This window comes from Homalodisca vitripennis, chromosome 2, assembly GCF_021130785.1.
Source record: "Homalodisca vitripennis isolate AUS2020 chromosome 2, UT_GWSS_2.1, whole genome shotgun sequence".
NCBI lineage: Eukaryota > Metazoa > Arthropoda > Insecta > Hemiptera > Cicadellidae > Homalodisca > Homalodisca vitripennis.
In genome coordinates, this window is record NC_060208.1 from 37272416 (window position 1) to 37295021 (window position 22606).

General features: G+C 29.0%; 1 protein-coding gene across 7 annotated transcripts in view; it reads right to left on the reverse strand.

Annotated features, from left to right (window-relative positions):
• Positions 1-239: 239 nt before the first annotated feature.
• LOC124353819 (glutamate receptor ionotropic, NMDA 2B) overlaps positions 240-22606 on the reverse strand; it is a 347819-nt gene continuing 325452 nt past the window's right edge. The window contains exons 16-19 of one of the 7 annotated variants that reach the window (XM_046803835.1): positions 22374-22564; positions 12761-12847; positions 10308-10412; positions 240-3407 (exon numbers count right to left, since the gene is read on the reverse strand). In XM_046803835.1, the coding sequence (XP_046659791.1) occupies positions 3374-3407; positions 10308-10412; positions 12761-12847; positions 22374-22564 (417 nt within the window). In that variant the 3' untranslated portion in view covers positions 240-3373. Of the gene's footprint in view, positions 3408-3645; positions 3756-3792; positions 3988-10307; positions 10413-12760; positions 12848-19708; positions 19757-22373; positions 22565-22606 lie in introns of those variants that run through there. The other 6 variants (XM_046803833.1, XM_046803836.1, XM_046803834.1 and 3 more) reach the window with 6 other exon arrangements.

Sequence of the window (22606 nt, forward strand, 5' to 3'; positions counted from 1 at the left end):
ATACTTCATCCAAGTTTTGTGAGCATGTACAGATGGACTATAATGCTCTATGTGGCTATATGCTATATGTGAGCATTCGGGACTATATTGGTTCTAGCTTTTTGTCATAACACAGGAATACAACGTGTCTGTTTCACTGAAACTGTAAATGTAATAATATACATTTTCCTATTATTTGGCCTGTTAATGAGACGTGTTATGAAGGAAATAGGTGGAGATAAATAAGGACACTGTTTATGTTTACCGTTAGTGCCACTTTATTTTGTACACATTTCCATTAAATAGTATTGTATTTTATATGATCAACATGAATTACATATTAGCACATTGTTTAACATTAAAGATTATTATTATATATACAGTAAAATTTATTTTATATTACTTATATTATGTACAGGATCATTAATCCAACAAAAAAGTAACACCTTTAAAATAATTTAATTAAATTTACTGATAATCGTAGATGAAAGCATCAACAAAGAGAAAGAAAGTCCCCAAATAAGTATACAAATACTTCAATAACTATTCAAACATACACAGATTGAGCGTACATTATCTCAAACACATTCTACGTCTAAGTCTGTATAAATAACCATTCCATGTAAATAAATAATTGAATTTTAGAATTCAAATAAGGCTTAGTACTCGTTAATTTTACAACTTAAGCTGTTTATTAAATATAAAAACTCTAATAAAATACGTTTAGTTAATATTAAACTATAAAAATGATAGTGATTAATTATAACAAACTTAAATAAAAGATTGTGTTTAAAAAGTTGGATAAATTTATAAAAACAAAAAATATTGCAATTAAAGCATAGAACGGAAAATAAAAACGTTAAAAATCCCAAGAAATTTACACTTGAACATCGTGAAGAGAAAAATGAAACTGTATTCCTTCAAAAACTAAAGTACTCACAACGTTGAAATCATGCTTTATAAATGGTGATAAAAATTGGCAAAACACACTTTGTATTTTATATGAATAACACTAATTTAAGCCATTAACCATTTACAACAATATTTATTATTAATTACAACTTGGATCTGGAACTACATAACAATTCAACTAGAATAGACAAAATAGTCAATTTCACAACTCAACATCACAAACAGGACTATTTAACGCTTATAAACTTTACATTGTAAAAACATTGCAAAATAGACATTGTTAGCACTAAAATCTACACGTCTTTATTTATTTATTTGGGTGTTTTTGTAAATAAATCAATAAAACTGATTATCTGTATTATTGGAATAAATTTGAGTTAGAACCGGGAAATTTCCATTAGACGGACGTGATTTGGTAGGGCACAGTTAGTGAACAGTGGTCAACTTACTAAGCAGAGGCTGCCTATTGGCTGACAGACCCATACTCTATGCATTTGTAACGTAAATGATGTACACTAGATAAGTTTCACTATCTGCATCAATTTATTTAAGCAAATAAAATTATTTTCTCATAATTAATAATAAATTATTTATTAAAACAACTAAGAGATGCACGTTAACTACCTGTGGCTGAACTATTTTTGCCAAATCACAATTTAAAAGCGCACATGGAACAAATAAGGTCACATGGTATTTTCAAATGAACACTAAACAAAATGAGTTTCTTGCAGCTACAGCTACTGGGGTCAAATAACAACCGGACTCTTTATTGCAACTCGAAATAACCCGGAACATTTACAAGTTTCATTTAAGGAAAAGTCACGGTTTTCCAATGCAATAGTTTGTAATAGTATACAAATATTAAAATCTAACTGAGCAAAATTATGACAATTAGGTATTCACGCCTTCTAGACTAACACCTTGTAAACATTATACATACCTCTACACGTTTACTTTTCAAAAATTTAAAAATCACGATTCATAATTTATGCTTGTTAAAACTATTTTTAACGTCTTACAGGGTGCAAATGAAAAACTAATCTAACTTAGTGGAATAGGTAAAATTTTCAATTAGTATTTAGTTATAAATTCAATTGGAATAACATTAATGATTATAAGAAATTTAATACTTTAATAAGTTATAAGTGATGGACTTATGTTTGGATCTGAAGCAGTCAATAACATACGTTGGTCTGACACAGTTTCAACTAATCAACATTTATTTAAATATTAAAATTTATAATCAAGTAAATGTTTTAAGTTAAACAATAACTATGATATTTAAAATTGTCAAGGCCATCAATCTCAGGACTTTTAATAATTTAAATTGTTTTATCCTCACAGGTTCAATATAGGTAAACTTACGGTTAATATGATATGCAAAATTATTAATAAAAAACTAACTAATTTACGAACGTTATAAGCTAACACCTTAACCAATCAAAGTGACTCGTACATCAACAGTACATGCTTTGAGCACGTATAACATGTGTTATTTTGAGTAAAAATTCGATACCGCCTCTAAGCGCAATCTACAAAACACATAAGCACCATGTAGGAATGGAAACGTAGACGCCTACAAACGTAACGGTGTCTTAAAAAGCAATAACTTTAATACATACGAAATACTCAAATATTAACTTGAACATGAACATCTCACACATGACAAAATGGAATACGCATTATAAGAAACCAAGATAACATTCTTGTAAACATAGCAAGCGAAAGTGTGCTATTGATGACTTTGTACAAAACTGCTATATAAAACTCTTTATTTTAGCCTGAAGACATTTCAGAGCTCTTTTTAGCCTTAGCTAGGAAAATGGGACACAAATATACGCTTAAGTATAGGAAAATATTCTGTGTATCCAGTAATGGATGCTAACCTTAGCAAATATTTCACTCCCAGTCATGAACATTTGTACAAAATAATAGTTCTTTTTCTTTACAGATAATGGTTTATATACTAACCAGCGTAAACACGATTGTATCAATATAAGTGAATTACGTATCCATTAGTTACGGACGTAATTATTCTTCTATTGCTTACTTTTCGTGCGTCTTTAACTTACATAACGTTAAAAGCTAAAAAATACAAGTAATTATTGCGGTTCCTTAAACAGTTCTGGACATTTTTTTGGATTCAACAGCAAATTAAAATCTATGTACAAAAATAAATTTTAAACCATTTCGAGATGATATTGCCTTTTGTTATGTTATTAAATAACAATGTTTCTCTGTTACAGTGGTTACAGTGTCAATTTTAGTACACATACCATAAAATATTATTTAAAAAATCCATATTCCACTTTTTAACATGGTTCTCCTTTGCTTTTTGGATAAAAGAATCTTCCTTACGTGGACACAAAATGCTAGTTAATGAAAAAATAAAACTGAAATGCCTTCAGGCTAACTAGTAAAATGACGTCAGTCGTTAGAAACGATATAGTTGGTGAGGCTGCGGGCCGGTATCAAGCTGACATCACAGCACCGTTTCCATCTCCGCTATCTCCGTCCTACAACAAGAAATAGTAAAATGGTGTAAGCCGTTAGAAACGAATATAGTTGGTGAGGCTGCGGGCCGGTATCAAGCTGACATCACAGCACCGTTTCCATCTCCGCTATCTCCGTCCTACAACAAGAAATAGTAAAATGGTGTAAGCCGTTAGAAACGAATATAGTTGGTGAGGCTGCGGGCCGGTATCAAGCTGACATCACAGCTCCGTTTCCATCTCCGCTATCTCCGTCCTACAACAAGAAATAGTAAAATGGTGTAAGCCGTTAGAAACGAATATAGTTGGTGAGGCTGCGGGCCGGTATCAAGCTGACATCACAGCACCGTTTCCATCTCCGCTATCTCCGTCCTACAACAAGAAATAGTAAAATGGTGTAAGCCGTTAGAAACGAATATAGTTGGTGAGGCTGCGGGCCGGTATCAAGCTGACATCACAGCACCGTTTCAATCTCCGCTATCTCCGTCCTACAACAAGAAATAGTAAAATGGTGTAAGCCGTTAGAAACGAATATAGTTGGTGAGGCTGCGGGCCGGTATCAAGCTGACATCACAGCTCCGTTTCCATCTCCGCTATCTCCGTCCTACAACAAGAAATAGTAAAATGACGTCAGTCGTTAGAAACGATATAGTTGGTGACTAGGCGGGCTGCTAGCAAGCAACGATTACAGCACATTTTCCGTCTTCTCTATCTCAGTTCTTCAGAAAGAAGTAGTAAAAGTATGTCAGTCGTTAGAAACGATATAGTTGATGAGGCCGCAGGTCATGATTATGGTGACGTCACAGCAACATCTTCATCTCTGCTATGTCCATCATATAGCGTCATTGGGAGGAACAGCAATGCAGTTTCTATTAATCAAGCCAGTTCACCCCTCCCCTTTCCCCCAAAAGCCATCAAAAAGTCTTACTTTTAAATCTTTTCGCTGTCAGTTCATCACCCAAAGTTCTCTGTTAGCACTGTTATAATACAGAAAGATAAAGCTCTGGAGAAGCCCTCTTAGCAGATTTTGTTTCTCCCAAAGACTCCGCCCAAGAGGTTCTCCTTCATCGTTGTTGACTCATTTATTGATAATCGTATTAAAAAAGACACTATAAAGCTTTGTGTAAAATACATTACTGCTGGATTCAGTATAGAATTATATTGAATATATTTATTAAGTGTTCAGTAGACAACAACTATAATATGAGAAAAGTAAATTAAACCTGATCACTCCATAACATAACTCGTATATTTGATATAACTTTGTTCACGCTCATGTAAAATGATTGGTATTAGTGGCCAAGTGAGAGGTTTGAGATACATGATGTATTACTGACTAGCCCTTGTCCTATTTATATTACAACTCTTCCATCCCATCAACCATTTCCGACTTAATAATTGTAATTTTATTACAAGTGCCCTACAGAAAATTTACACCAAAGTTAGTTTTGATCTGTAATTTGATACAATTTAATGCAGTTGCAAACAGACCTATAGCATTATAATATGCACCTTTCTATTCTTTCATAATGGTCTGTTCACAGATAAAAAAAATGTGCAATCCTACACAATTTAGTCATTTTATGTTGGTGTAATATTTTTATGAGGTGTTTATTACAATATTGTTACAAGGAAACTTCTTTCTTCTTCTTAATTGTATATCTTATCTAGAATAATAGTTTTAGATCCTCTCCGAGCAGGTTCACCTTAAAGCAGTTTAACCATGCCCTAATAATTACGTGGTTTAGATAGGCGCATGGTTACACAATACTGACCCACATCGAGACCGCAGGAACAGAAATTACTCCAACCTTAAATTCACAAAATATTAAAGTTCACTGTCCAGTCTCGTGTTTATGTAATAACCATAAGGGTTTCCTCAGGGTCGTGGCTCAGACTAGAAGCTTCTAATATTTTTAATCAACTTTCTATTTTCTTCGAAGTATCAGGTATAATTTTAATTCCTACGCCTACGCAGTTTTTAAATTATTAGTTTGGATTTCTATATAATTTTCGATTAGTGGTGAGCACTTCTAGTTCTATAATGACTCCTATAACTTATACTGAGTTAATTCTAAAATGTAAATTCAAATAGTTTTGGGAGGGAACAATATAATCATTCGTTAGCCATAAAAATTTGTACTGTACACTATAACTATATTTTAAAATAATTGAAAATTAGAAGACATAAGGCATAAAGCTAAATATTGGTTTTAATCAAGTCTTGAAATTTATACTCCGTAACTTATCAGTCATTGCTAAATAAAATAAGGGACACAGGGTATATTGTCGTTGCATCTTTGAATCTTTTTGTTTTCTGAGAGCATACAAACGCAGGAGAATGCCAACGAATAATGAGGAGCAATGGTGGACTTAGAAGTGTTTAATCAACATTAGACTTCATATTCCATGCAACTTTACTGCAACTACAGTGGGATTATACAGAGTGAAATACACTGTCACCATTCAGGAAATGGACGTTTATTTCAAAGGCAGATAAATTAAGTACCGTATTTTAGAAACAGGCAATTTACAAATAATTTATATATTATTTATGAATGTTTCTACTTTTAACTATTTGATCCAGTTTTAACATTAAGCTGATTATTTAGAATCCGGGAACTTAAAAATAGTGTGGTACTTGATAAAATAAATTATTTCATACGAAAAATATAAACAGCTTTCTTACTAGAAAATAAAGGAAACTTTCAATTGGGAAAGAAGAGTATGAATGATATGCAGCTATTTTCATTTGCAAATGATTGTTGTAAGTGTCAGATCTACTAGACCGAAGATTTATACTCAAAATCGAGCTAGATTGGCACTACAGCACCCCAAAAGTTTGCTCTGATTCATAACGTAAAATAATAAAACACAAAATATAACCGAAGATGGATTTCAATATGTAATTTGAATAAATGTTATTATACCTTCATTATTTTGGTAAGCAAACATCTTTCCTTTTAAATGGAAAAGTATAATATACGAGTCCTTTGTCAACAATTTTATTTTTATATTGGGAAATAAAATCGTGTTACATTATCCAAAAGTGTATTCTTAGATAATATTAGTACTTATAAAGTAAAAAAAGCACTGAAAGAATACAAATTAAAAAAATATATATCCGAGTAAATCTTTCAGTGAAAAAAAAACAAAAACAAAAAAGTAACACTATTTTTTCTTGAAGTGGTCAACGTAATGCTACTGATTTTTGTATCACTGAACGATGGCAAATATTCCAAAAATCCCGTTTCCTTCATAATTCTCCCATCGTTAAAAACAAACTTAATAAAATGAGTAGATTTATTGTTTACAAATATAACGTTTCTTATTTTAAAGTATCAAGCTTGCAGAGTTTTAATATTTTTATCATACATCATATTATATTTTTTTCTAGTTTTCTTTTGAAATAACAAACCAGTTTTGGTTTAACCATAATTTTGGTCAACAGAATGAATAAGTTTTAAACATCTTCTACTTAGTTTACTTATTGTTTATTAATTTAGCATTTATTTATGTGAGATCATAAAGCATATTTTTTGTTTAAGTAGAAGTGTAATAATTTTGGAATTATTTAGTACACAATTTTGTGAATTTAATTTAAAATAAAAATTATGAAATCATACGTCACCTTGTATTTTATCTTAAATGTTGACATTTTAAAAATTTGAGTTCTAGCAGATTATTTAACAGTAAAGGATGAAATAACTAATATTTTAATTTGTGATTGGATTTCAGCCTTCACAAGTCTCCACTTATGCTAATAACCATAATTGTATCTATATTTTGTTCTCTAGATCCAAACTAAATTTAATAAATTAGGCTAGAGCCACGAAAACATTATTTTAGTGCTATAAATCAATTTTGGGTTCCAAAGTACGAAAATATTTCCAAACACGAGAAGACCGGATTTTATTCGTTGAAAATACGAAGTAATTAACCATGTCCAATTTAAAAACTGTGGTACCATCAACTCCAAGCATTTCCTCAATAATTTAGCACATTCAAAACTAAAATAATGTAAGAATTCGCAGTTCAGTTTACAAATGGGTGAGATAGTTATATGAAGATCCTCATCCAATGAACTCTGTGATAAAAGTTAGTAGAACTGCAGATTAAAATCAACATTCCGCAATATTGCAGTATGAACAAGAGCATATCAACAAATATTGACAACTTTTTACTTTTGAATGTATACGTTTCAACCCACAGATATGATATGACTTTTATTCTTCCACCGATTGATTTGAGAGCTACATTATTCATTCATAGATTTAAAAGAACAATTTAAGGAGATTTTTATCCATATCAAATTTTATCTTTACAAGTTACATTTGTTTAAAAATGCTTAAGCAACATTTGTGCTTCAGTTCAACAAATGCTCTTGCAGCCTTAATATGTGTTTTACATGCATTTTCCAAACTACATGGTGCGTTAATTAACTAGCCTGTTGTATTCTGACTTTTTTCTCCGTGGTTTGATGCCTTGAACATTTCAAAACCACCTTAAATCAGTTGAAAAGTTGCAGTAACTTAGTCCGGACTGCGTTGTGACGATGGATAACAAACCAACCACATCAAACCACTTCATATTTCGACGGGCGGTTTTTAATTCAGTCCACATAGACATACCTTTTTTAAGCTCAAATAGCTTTTGAGTCACAGATACAAACTATGCACTCCACGAATGGCACATGCAAATAAACTACCTCCTATCAAACGAGGGACAAGACCACTTTTATCAGGTGCTTTGTCAGTTGCGATAGATCACACAATTATACGCATGTAATATAAAGCTGCTGCAGGAGGCAGGTAGTCACAATACATATTATAAACATGGTGGTGGTTTTATCTGATGCTATCTTGTTTGTACGTCATCACAGCGATCGTTGAGGTTGTGCAGTTTGTTCGGTTAGTTAATTAAAACAAAACAACTTTTAATCACAGATATTCCAGATAATTTTCCTAATGACTGTATCAACAGAAACAAGTCCACGAGTAAATTATACGTACTTACATTATTTGTAGGGATATCTTAAATCAGGCACAAACAAAAACGGCTGAGGGTTGTTGTTTTACTTTTTATGTACTTTGTATAAATCTCATATAAGAGATTAATTACCGCAGGTAATGGACACATTTTGAAAAAATATATTTTAATATATAATAAATATAAAAGATATTTCAGTTTGAAATTTACCTTGATGCCTAAATGATTCTTTAAATTGACTACATTTGTTATCTTCTTTTTACAACATCACTCTCTTCTTTTTAAACACACCATATTTTCTAAAACCTAAAGTAATATATATATATATATATATATATATATATATATATATATATATAGTATATATATATAATAATATAATTTAATATATATATAGTAATATAGGTAAATATATATATATATATATATATAATATATATATATATATATATATACATAGGTTTTAGTAATAAGGAACAAATATAGTCAATTTAGAGAATCATTTAGGCATCAAGATAAATTTCAAAGTAAAATATCTTTATAATTTGCAATAAAATCAAGGCAAAATACTATTTTGGGAATACATTCAGTTGAACATATAATTTCAGATATTTTCATGTTCAAAAAATACCAATTGGGAATTTTGAATTGAGATAAATTTATCGAGGGTTTTCTGGATGATTTTATAATTTTTCTCAGTAGCCAATTTATATTTAGTATCAAAAATATTATTAATAAAATAAAGGTATGGGCATTTTTAAACATTTAAATTATTCAAATCGTATAATGACATTGAATTTTGATATATTAGGCCCACTAAATGTTTTAGTAAAACAAGTTACGAAAATAACAGTTATTGTTGTAAAAAGAGGATAGAGTTAAGATGTTGGCTCCACTTCGAACGTAGTTTTGACAGTGATGTATTAGAGAAAATCATGTAATCAGTTTAGAAAAATTATAGATGTAGTAAAGGGGTTCTTACAGATAGGAAAAGGTGCTCAGCAACATATTACTAGCGAATAAAGCATCAGTTTTATTTATCAAACAATAATATTTTTGCACTAATTGTTCTTCCTTTTAGGAGTAAGTACATGGGATTTTTCGTAAATTCTTGTCCTAAATGAACAAAAATATTTTGCTAAAGTCGCTGATATAGTAAATTTAAATTTTACACCGTAGAGAATAAGGTGGTCTAATTGATTTTGGGTATGGTTAAAAAAAAATTAAATTCATAGTCAATTGAAAATAACTTTAGTAAATACAAAATAAAATTATTTTTAGGATCACTCAAAGTGAACATTACAAGCACTTAAAGTAAGAAGTTTACACCATTTTAGATTCAGGCCCTAACTAAAAGAGCTGAAGATAAAGTTGAACTTTTTCTATTAGTATTAGCTAAAGGGAGAAACGGTTTTTTTTATTTATAACTTCCTATGTTTTAAATTAAATATTATTGAATAAAATATGACTCTCTAGACACTGTAACAGATGAAAATGTTGTAAATTGTTCACATTTTTATCTTAATCAGTTTTTATTTGGGTTTAATAACAAAATGGACTAAATTACTTAGTAAAATTATGAAAAAATTGTGTTAAATTAGTTGGTATTCCGGAAAGATATCTTAATGTGGTATGAATTGAAAAAAACGCGATATTTTCCAAATGCAACATCGAGTGCACCATCTTAATAAGAAAATAATATGTAATGAATTTTTCCCGGTATTTTTTATATTATATTCGACCATCTTATTTACTCCTACCTACTCCATGATCCATTTGCCCCTTTTTCCATCCATCTCTCTCTGCAGTTTCACTTTCTCACACAGACGTGCGCTTCTACTAAGCAATCGTGTTCCTGCCAAGGTAAAACCTATGATATTCAAAATTAATTTGTATATAAATTTCATGGTTTCCATTCACTGCATAATTTGTTACCTGTAGATCTGGGGGGAACTGGCGAATCGGCCGCTGAACTCCGTTGATGTCACGTGATTATGAGTCATGTCTCTCGTGCGCAGCAACTCGGTGGTCGTCACGAACCTGAGAGGGACGAAGGAAAAATTATTCATAAAATATTTCATAAATAATACAATATTAACCAAGGGATATTTAAAAATTAAATTAAATTCCATGGTTATCCCTTAAAAAATGTATCTCTTTTATGAAAGTAAATAATTATTTTCACTTTGAGCCTTGGGCAAGTATTATTCGGAAAGCAAGGTTTGATTCCATAGGATAAGAAACTAATCGGGTTTCTTTAAATAATTGTATTTAAATTATATATTTTCTACATTTGATGGATTTTTAAAAACCTGCCTATAGTAATTCCCATATACGAGTATACACAATAAAACGCGAGCTTGTAAACTAAACAACGTTTTAATCTAATTAATAAAATAATTGTATTTTTTAATATCCAGACACAACTTGGCAGTAAATGCACAATTTTGGGCGAATTTGTTAGTCACCAATGACAATTTTCCAGATGGCTGCCATCTATATTAGAGAAAACGTTTAAGTTAATTTACAACATATGCCCAAAACAAAACGTTTTTGAAACATAATAGGAATGAATTTTTTTCCTATTATTACATATTATTATTAATAATAATTTTATTATTACATTAATATTACATAATTATGAAACAATTTTACTAAACAACAACTATTTAAGGTTTCAAGATGACGGCTATCTAAAGTTTAAAAAGTAATGGTTAAATATAAGTTATGGATTATAGTGCAAAACAATAATTACATTTACAATAATGTTTGTTTCAACGTATTTCTTTTGCTATCACGTATATTTGCCAGAAAACGGGTGTACAACGTAAATATGATAACTACCATAATCATTAATAAATACAGGCTAAACTTCGTAGAGATCCAGCATTTGTTTATAGTTGGAATGAGTTCGATAGCGAGTCTTAACCAGTAAAAGGTTTCTAGGTGGTGGTCGTTCTAATTTGAGAGAATTGCTTTTTTGCAAGATTGACACTTTTGTAAAATTGTCAAGTAAATCCAACAAACGTTTATTCCTACTTATTTTTTAGATAACTTTTCAGATTTTAAGATGGAGCCGTTTAACGGTATAAAAGTATACAATAGAAATGGTATAAGTGAATAAGTTTACAAAAATAATCTCGTATTAATTGGCTCTAACAATTTTTGTCTAGTAAGGTTTCAAGATTGTGCCCATTCTAAATATTTAATACAGTTACGATTATAATAAGATGCCGAAATTCAGGGCTATTGACCCATTAGTGTTGTGGGAATCACGTATAAAGACTAACAATGCATTTTCAGTTTGACATTTCGATATGACGGCTTTATATGAAATCTACCTTTCTTCTGAAAGGATATTTTAAATTGTTTTTTAAAACTATTTATTCTAATGTGTTACAAGGGGTTTTTTATGTCAAAGTAGTATAAATAAATCTTCTCCTTTAGGTATCAGAAAAATTAAAACCGTTCCGCACCTAGACTGTATCGTATATTCATTCTCTAGATGTCAATCTGTTTTTATTGATAAGACTGATAAGATCTTGAGATTAAATGGCAGAAGTGGTTGAAGATTGTCTTGGCGCAAATTGTCAGAGACGACAAAGTGCTATTGTCCATATTCTGCAGTTAACAAAGTTTAGTGATGGAGAGACAGTAAGCGACTGTATTTATAGTCCCTTGTTGCAGAACTTGGCTAACAAGATTCAACGTTCATCTCAAAACACGGTCGCCATTATGTTACCTAGTTGACTGTGACTGGTGACCTCATAATAACAATCATAATAATGTTCACGCGAAAAACTAAACAATTTTAACTATTTTAAATTACTATTTATCATATAATAACGTTTAATAAACTGCAAGATATGTTACTCGATTATAATACTGTAAGACGTTAACCATACGAATTGAATGTACATTAAAACATAATTATACGGGTAGATTATGGCCATTTGCATGAACTGACAACATACTATTTTATTGTATTTTTATTTTATTGTTGTATTTGTTTTTATTCATATATAGTTTAGAGGTAAAATGATGAAATTAATATTCAATACATGCATTCTTAAATAAAGTCTTTAATTACAGTTAAACGTATCCATACCAAGATGGAAAGAAAACGTTTAAATGCTTTAAATATTTGAAAGCATATTTATATTAATTCATAATTAAAATAAAATAGCTGGATCCTGCTAGATGTGTTTTATTCTTATACCACAGTAACTATTTTATAATTAATCAAACATTAATTCTGTTACAAAATAACCATAAGTAAATGGATATGAAACTACTAAGTACAAAAATGGTTTTATTGGAGACTAAATGAGCGGGCACTGGAGGTAAGCTACAATGCTGGGGTCTCATGCAAGTTTCGTGCGACTCACCCCGAGCCCTTGGAGGGGTGACTGGAGGGTCGGCAGGGCAGCCAGCAACAAGTGGAGGACCGCCGGGTGCTCTGTGGTTCTCGGCGCCTTACAACAAGACATGCTCGTGCTCACACAGTACTGGGTACTAAAGTTGAGGAATCGTTGACTGATGGGAGGTATCAAAATTAGGGGTTGGTAGCCAAAAGAGAGAATATTTGTGAAACCAAACTAGGGGGAAGGTAAATATTTAAAGCTAATGAAGGAAAAAACAACTTAATACAAAATTAATGGTTATGCTATTTTAATTATTTTTTATACAAATTCAATTAGGGTTTACACTAGGAATATAAGTTAAATTACTTTATCTAATTTAATTATACCGTATTGGATTTAATGCGTATTTTGTAAAATATCCTGAACGGTAAAGATTTGTATTTCCTTAAAATCAATTATGTTTTATTAGTTGTTAGAATTGCGTTAGTAATAAATTCCCACGGCACTGTATGTAAATGCTAAAATTCACATACTTGCATAATAATTGGGCAGATCTTTTTATTCCGTGACTACCAAATAATTTTAAAACTTCTAGTTAAAGATATTTATTGTATTATAAAATTAAAATACTATAAATGGTTGACCATACTAAAAGAAATATAAGAAGCATTTTGTAAAATATTGAACTTGTGTTATTCATTGTTTAAAGCAACACACATTTTACATTAACCTTCATATAATGTTAATCACTATACACAATGAAACTACTTCAATGTATTTTATTTTTGGGATAAGTAACGAAACAGAATCATGTATTATCAACCTTAAAAGTTAAATATGAAACAAACACTAAACCTTCAAAGAATAAATAAATAAGGTTCAAAATCTGATATACTTCGTAGTAAACTTTACAAATTTTCCTAAAACGTTATACAGTGTGATGAGGCATTCAGACTGCATTAATTTAAAAAGTAGAACTTTAGTTTTCAAGTTTTTACATCGGATAACCTGGGACGCTTTTGGAATCTCGCGCCGGCACACGAGTATTTCTTCATGTTAATAGAGAAAATACTTAGACGCTCTTACGTTATATGCTTCTTGTTTTTTTAGAGCATAGTGTTGTATTTATTTAATATTGCTATTAAACTTATATTGCTATTATTACATTATTGTTTTTTCATCATTAATGTAAACTATTTCCTGTTAATAAATGTAAGAGTACAGTTAAAACCCAATAAGACACAAATTTAAAAGTTAGTATTTTTAGAATAAAACATGAATACCAATGTTTCACATAGTAACTTCACGAGAATACCATTTGATATAAAACACAATTTGAATCACAGGGAGATTGTAATCATAAATTTTATTAGATTACTTTTAAATTCTTTGAGTGTTCAAACTAAAACGTGGCAGTGGGTCTGATAACACTGACGTGATCAGCTCAATTGATAAGGTAAATCTACTAAATAGAGCAGGATTGCCAACTATATTTTTTGCAACTTGGAATTTTATTTCAAATGAATATGTAAATGTGGCTGTTACAGGCTCAAAATGGGTTTTATATGTAAGCTCGACTCTTATCACAGTTATAAAAGTATATAATTATGTATTTCACTGTCTACACTACTGGAAAAGTATGCAGTTCATTCTAAAGATTATAATATATAAATGGGTAGCTATTTACTAATATAATACTTTATTTATTACTATTATGTTTCGATCAACTTAATTTAAAAACAGTTAGACGATATTTGGATTTTTCGTTGTTATATTCAATGAGGTTTGGACTGTGACACAGTAGTTAGTTTTTCAAAATTTATAATCAATAATGCCGTAAGCACATCTGTAAAATATTTTATGATCCACGTTTGCTCCTTAATTTGCGTTTACTTTGCTAGCAGTGCAAAAGTATACTTTACATGATTTATGGTTCAAATTTCGGTTCTATAATGATTTTTGTAACCGTTAGAATGCTATAATTTATTAAACCTCCAGAAAGTATGTACGAGTACATATATTCTATTTATTACCTAAATAATTATTTAAACATTGCTGTCACTTATTTAAGATATCTTAGAGCTAGAGAAAATAACTCCAGTTACTTAATTACAAAAAAAAATTAATTGAACCATTATTATTACTGCTGATCTTACTCTATATCTTTTATCTTTTTAAATTCATGCAATAAAATGGAAAAAGCAGGAATAAGATAGGAATATTGTATGTAAAGCTCAAAGCAATGGATGTAACATATTCATTTCTCAATATAAAAGAGAAGTTTGAATACTACAAACACACATTAAAACCAGATTCTTTACAATACAATTTATTAATATTTTATTCGTTTATGACGTTTTATGACTGGAAATTTACCAGTGAAGATTGAATATTATGATATAATTATTAATTATTTAAGACATGAAGAAACTCAAATTTTTTGGAGATTATTAACAGACAACGATGTAAAAAAGATAATTTATATTCTTAAATTGATTTAAAACAATACTGACATTTTATGAGTTATTTTATTCTATCTATAATAATAATTATCATGCCTAAAAACAAAATTAAACAGAGGTAAAAAATGTATCTACTTAAAACTAACAAATGTGGGACAATCCAATCGAAAGATCTGGAATAATAAAATATTAGAATGTAAAATTTGAGTACAGATATATTTATAATTAACAAAGTGGTATTATACATTATGTTTATGCTCAAGAAAAAGCTAGAAAAGAAAATTTTAATAAACAGAAAGCACTTTGACATGTTTTATTAAATAAACTTGATGAATTGATTGCAAAACCAGACAGGATCAAGAATAAATGGAATCTAGAATAATTTCAACTAACTTTCATAAACGGTAGTGTACTTTTAAACAATTTTAAGTCGCACGAATCAAATTATCAGTATCTGGGACCTAGAAAGAAGCCTAGAAAAATAGTGAAAAAGGAGATCCTGTTATAAATAAATTAAACAACGCTACAATAGAACATGATATATTTGATTCAGAATGGAGATACAAATACTAGATAGTTAGTTTAGGTGTAAGATTTATCGCAATTTCACACCTGAAACAATGTTTTAAGAGAAGACTAGGAATAAGTATTTAAGATAAATAATAATAAGAATAAGAAAAGTTCAGAGAAAATCCACTTTGTAAAGGAAAATGCCTGATGGTATTCGATTTACTGCAGACTAATAAAACATGATAGGAAAAGAGAATATTGCTCAAAGATGACAATTTAAATTTTATTAGTGAATAAATAAAGATTTAAATAGGGTGAAAAACCAATTAAAATATATATTACGATCATATATACTCGATGTTAAATTAAAACGTTGAAAGGTGAGTTTTAAAACAAATTAAAAATATAGAAGACAAGTTTTAATTTGGACATTTTTATAAAATAACTGATGCATTTTAAGTAGAAAAATGTATTTAATAAGAAAGAAATATATGTAAAATCTAGTAAACATGAAGTTCTTAAGAAAAAAATATCAAAAACCAACAACAACCATTTTAAGCATATGCTGCATTGAATTTTAAAGGATGAAAATTTGACAGTGTTATTAGAGCAATTTAATTTGATTTAATTTGTAAAATATTATTTTAAAACTAAATTACAATTATAACTGTTATTACTAACACATTGGAATTTTGTATAAAAATAAAAAATGTATAAATAAAAAATTAGTAAACCATTTATATGAACTTATTCAAAAAGTTTCGAGACTTGCAAAGATTTAAAGAACATTTTGAGACAAATTTTAAAATATTCCAAATAATTTGATCGATTGGAAAAATTAAATAAAACAAATATAATAAGTAAATTTTAAAATTTATATTGTCGAATTTGAAACTAGGCTAAACGTAGATATTTAATTTTTTGGTAAATTACTATGCTCATTTATTGTGTGAGATGTTGGGAAAAACTGAAACAATTTATATAAGAGATTATGAAAGCGATAATGAAGTTAACAGAATTTCTGGAAATTTTGCTGATTTTGATTTCTTTGTAAATTATTAACGTTTGTTTTCTCTATTTAAAAGAATAACATCTTTGTTATTCTTCATTAATTAAATTTTAATGTAAATGGGTTGATAAGTACACGAAGTCCGTAAATTATACAAAATAGTGCTGAATGTGCAACAAGAATAATACATTTGTACGAACTTGATTTAAAATACTTTCCCAATAAATATTAATGGCGGGATATTACAATGAATTAAATGTTTTTAAATTAAACACGGAAGAAAATAAAAAAGGAACATTGTGGGGATATTTGTAAGACATGTAAACTATCTGAATATATGATGATATATGATGAGACTGTATATTAATAAATTTAATTAGTATAACATTGCAAAATAGAAACCTATAAATATAAATAATTTGTAAGAGTACGTGTCTGTTTTATATATATATATATATATAAAATATATATATATATATATATATATATATATATATATATATATATATATATATATATATATATATATAGAATACTAAAACGTCTGAGTATAAAGTGTTTTGAATACTTTAAAGATTCAGTCAACTGAAATAAAATTATAGAACGTGGTGATTATTCTGTGTAAATTTGATTAAAGTATGTACCTAAAATTACATAATATAATGAAGAAAATCTTGAATTTATGAAGATTTTTCAATAATATATTGGAATATTTCGTATCTTTAGCAATAAATATAATTTTAATAAAATGCATATTTTTTCATGTAAAAACCTAGTAAAAGGGGTATTAATAGAAAAAAATATTTGTTAAATATATTTGACCATAATCCTTAAGCAAAATTTTAAATTATGTTTGTAAATAAATGATGGTTTACTAAATATATTGGAGCGATAATTAAACAAAATAAAAAACTGCATTTAATATTTTTTTACTTTTGATAAATTTTGCACTTTTAAATTTCAATTTGATATTTATAGCAATCTATTTTAAAAAAGTCTATCAAATCCTGAAACCATCTCATACAGTTTATTTATACTCGTAATATCGATGAATGAAAATAAAATAAATTGACAGATGAAATTGAAATTGTGGCCAATTACGTAAAAGTAAATAAACCATTTGTTATTTTAAAAGTAATGTTGTTTCTCAAATTTTAATTGATTTTATTCGAATTTAAATTTTAACAATTTTTAGTAATTGGAAATATATCTCATTTTGGAGTAGGGGTTGTTTTAGATGTAAATATTCCAAAGTAAATGAAACTTCTTTTGTTTCTCATAAAGAAATTAGTTGTTATATATTTTCTTCTTAATGAACTTAAATGAATTTAACACAGCAGGTGTATGAAAATATAAAGACTTTACAGGTTTTATAAGAGAACAAGAAATATGAAATTTTGAATTAAAAAACCCTAATTTCATTATTTTAATAACTACAGTTCAATTAGTAGATGTTACAGTGAATTTACTTAATGATTTTTGAATGTATCGGACGGTAAAAAGATTACATAAATTATTAAATGAGACAATGTTCATGTTACTATTGTTGGAGCATTGACAATTAAAGATAAATGATGTTTTCAGATAATTTAGTAAAATAAAGATCCTTTATTTGATTGTGTTTAACTTTTATTGATTTTATATTCGTTTTTAACTGAAATGTTATTAAATTATGAGAGGTTTTTATAATTCAAAACATAATATTTGTCCCTTCGAGTCCCAGTTTTTTTTTTAAATTCTCAACAGATTTTGCCTTTGTTTTGCTATAATTCTAATATTGATATCTATTTCAAACCAATGTATATTTCCTTACTTTTTTATTTATTTTGATTTTACTAACGGAGAATTAAAATTAATGAAAGATGATTAGAAACACTGACAAATGCTTAGAAAAAAATAGCTTGCACAACGAATCGTCCTAAAAGCTTAAAAGCAAATGTAAATCAAAGCTTATTTTGGATGCAAAAAGCATTTAGTTTTAGTGACCTTTACGAAAAATTTAATGTTGTCACAATTTAATGATAGTGGGTGTTATATTTTTCGTATCAAATAACGTGAGGTAAAAATTAAAAAGAACAAACACAACGGCACTTTTCCACTCATTTTATGTTTATTGTTTATGTTATTGCCACTTCCTTCTCCTATTTTAAATGTTTTTGTAATTAAGACTAGATATTGGAAAGGCCTAAAATTATAAGTTATTTTAAATTTAACAAATTTAAGATTGAAACCTGTGACATTATTTTAATATTCATTCCATTACAAAAGACTAAACATATTTTCTATCAATTATTTTATTTAGGCAAGCTTTCACAAACTCTACGAATGTTTATTAAATTAAATTAAATTTACAACTAGAGGAAAATTGTTTATTGCATTTTGTAAAATAGTATTAGTACTCGACCTATATTGTATTGCTTAAGCAATTTTCATATCGTCACAATACATTAAAATAGTTTTGAATTAAATACAAAAATTATAAAACCTTCTTATTTAAATTTACATTTAAAAGTAGCTTCTCTATAAAGCAATATTGTTATTTAAAATGCAATTAGTGTTAATACCTTGTGAAATAAACCGTAAATATTAGTTTTATTAGAATAATTTAAGGCAAGAACGAGGAAAATTAGTTATTTCAAAAATAGATATCACAATAAAGTATTTATATAGATAATAATTAAAAAAATTTAATGTTTTTATGAATAAAATTAAGATAAGATAATCTATGAACAAATAAAACCAGTTTAAAACGGTATTATTTTAATTTTATGTCTCCTTAAGTTAAACTAAGTGCAACCGGCATGGCATGCTCATGCGTGAGGAATAAACAACGAAGTAAAGTGTATAACAACTTGAAGCAAAGAGGGAAAGCAAGTAGGGCATTATACCAACATAATTCTACCAAAATGTTTTAACTTGTTTTATCTAATAATGCCTGCACTCCAACATTGCTACTATGAAGTCGAACTACAATTTTCAAAACTCTCATACCTCTGCAAACTAGATATCGTGAGAGCTGAACACTGCCCGTGGTCGAAACTGGACAAATCAATATCCTTATTTTAGTAGAAAATATTTCGAAGTGGAGTGCGTTTGTAGAAACAAACTTGCATATACGCTACATTTCACATTTTCTCCATAGTAGCTTTATGTGCTCAATTCATTGATTATTAGCTGTGTAAATGCACATTTGAACGTGCTAAATGTGTAGGTATATTTAATATTCACACGACACGTTGTGTATTAAAACGTGCATTCTTAACTATCCATAACAAATGTTATTGGTGTAATACAGGAAATTCATAAAATTCGCATACAGTTAATGTGAAATTGATAAGCCAAAATTTGGTGAACTGGGTAAGTTATTAGGGGTTAAAAACTTTACCTTTGTATTTAGTGAAGCCAGTATAAAACTCAATTATTACTAACTAGGTTATGAGCTATTGTAAACGTTATTATGGTAGAACATTATGATTTGATTAAAAAATCGTACAATAGAAAAGTACTATAATGTTAAGACAGAATAACTATAATATTGTGTAGGAGCTGTTACTATTTTAGGAGGAGAACAGTTATGTTGAGTCTCACATACAAATGTAATGCAAAATATCAGCTTTTCGCAAATAATGGTTTTTCAGAGCAATACTTTAGATTGCTACTATACAAATAAAATCTCATTTATTAACACCTTAAAAATTTACACATTTGCACACACTAAATACGAGTACTAGGAAAAAATCTTCCAATTTATATCACCTATTATATCTTTGTTTGTTAATTGTAAATCGATCAGTTTTGTAAAGTTTTAATATTTGACGTTTATTTGTTAAATAAAACAGGACCCAAATAAAATGTGAGTTTCAAGAAGCAGCAAATTAAACGATTTCAAGAACCATACAGTCTTTTCTGGTGTAAAAAATATTTTTGGGGTAGTATGTACGATTAAAAGCTTTATTTACAACGTGAAATTTTTAACATAATTTAATATTTTGTTATTGTTAAGTTGTTACAAAACCCATCATGTTCAAAAACCATTCAAGATTTATGTATGTATTCTACATTTTACTTAGATAAATATTTGACACAAGCATTACTGATATATCGGTTACACTATGAAGATTAAAATAATATTCATTTTACATTTGTAAGAAACATCAACAAGACTATAATATATTATATATTAAATATCTACATATTTATAATGGAGATTAACCTATTGCGCTTTATTTTTAACATGAAAATAATTTAAATTGTGCACCAATATCACAATTGCAATGTGATGCCTGTGAAGGAGCGAAAGTGACTTCAATTCGCCAATACAAGTATGTGAATGTGCGAATGCTGCTTAATGCCTTTGTGTAGATTGCTTCAGGGTTCTGCTGACGACATTTTGGAACGTTAGTAGTATTTAAAAAAATATATGTACATATAAAAAATATACATACACTACTTACTGACGAGATCAAGTTTTCCAAGACAATAATATTTTAATATACTACTGCTTTTGGTTGTCTTATACAGAAAAACATGAAACAGTGTCGTAGGACAAACATATTTATAGCATAATGAGACAGTGAGGTCTAATACATTTGAAGGGACTTCCAGCGGTAATCTTGTGACTTCTGACCATTAACTAAAGTGTTATTTTTGAATTATCTAATTAATTGGTTTGCCTTTAAATTCTATCCACTATACGATATTCTCAATTAAATTAGCGCTATTTCCTTAATCTTACCAGTTTGGTAAGATATATTTATCAAATTTACCCCACTTTAAACTGCAAGGCCAAAATGTGAAAAGTTTTATAAATAATTCCTAATAAGCCTTCCATTATTTGTTTTAAGGCTACACTTAGTCATTGAGATAAACATTGGTTTTATAGAGAGTCCATTCTATCCATATAATTAAAGATTTTTCTATACGTTACTTGTTTTACCATCACGATTGCTGTGGTTCATGGTGATGTTACATTGTTGTCGGTTTTTACACCAGAAATCATCTATCAACATCTCTTTCTTTACGATAGTGCAGTAAAGAGGTAAAGAGGTGTACTATGATAAATTACCTACTGAAGGAGTCTTTACTTATCTATATTTTGTTTCGCCGACATGTTACAAATGATCGTCACATATTAGAACTTTACAATGAAATGAAATCAAGCTGATTATTTGGAGTAAAAATCCCAAATGGAGATTGTCAAAAACGAGATTTATTTGTAGAAAATAATAAAACTATTTTATATTGATTACTAATGCATTTCTATCGTATATCTCTGATCGTATATCTCTTGAGTTTTCAAAAAGTCAAGATTAAAGAATGAATAATGAGATATGAAATAATATCTCACTAGGCAATTCGATATAATATGAAAAACTATTTGTTATACACACATTGTTATTTCAGATTTGGTGGTTAAAATCGAAATTATGTGCCAATCAAGTTGAAGATCGGCTTAGAGTAGAAAAAGAAGGCTTATTATTACTATCCCCCCCCCCCAAATCAACTAAGGACTAGTCCCGTGGGGCGCATTCAAAATCGACCGATCCGCATGTGTGCCAAAATTATTAGATACTTAACGTTTTCCTAAATTATTAGTTGGCGACGATAACATCCAGAGCGTCAAATCAGCAGAACCCCGGTATCTTTCTCTGTTTACCTGCGGCTGGGTTTGATGCCGTGGCTCTCCAGCTCTTTCTCGAGCTGTTTGATACGGATCCTGGCCATGTCCAGCTCGTGCCGCACCTTCCACAGGTGGGTGTCACAGATCGGGTCACGGCACCTGTGGTTCCTGATGATGTCCTGGGCTTCGTACACGGCTCCACGGAACGTTAGCGATTTTCCCATGCTCTGTAAGAAAAGCGAAACAGATTTATAGAACATATTGTTGTG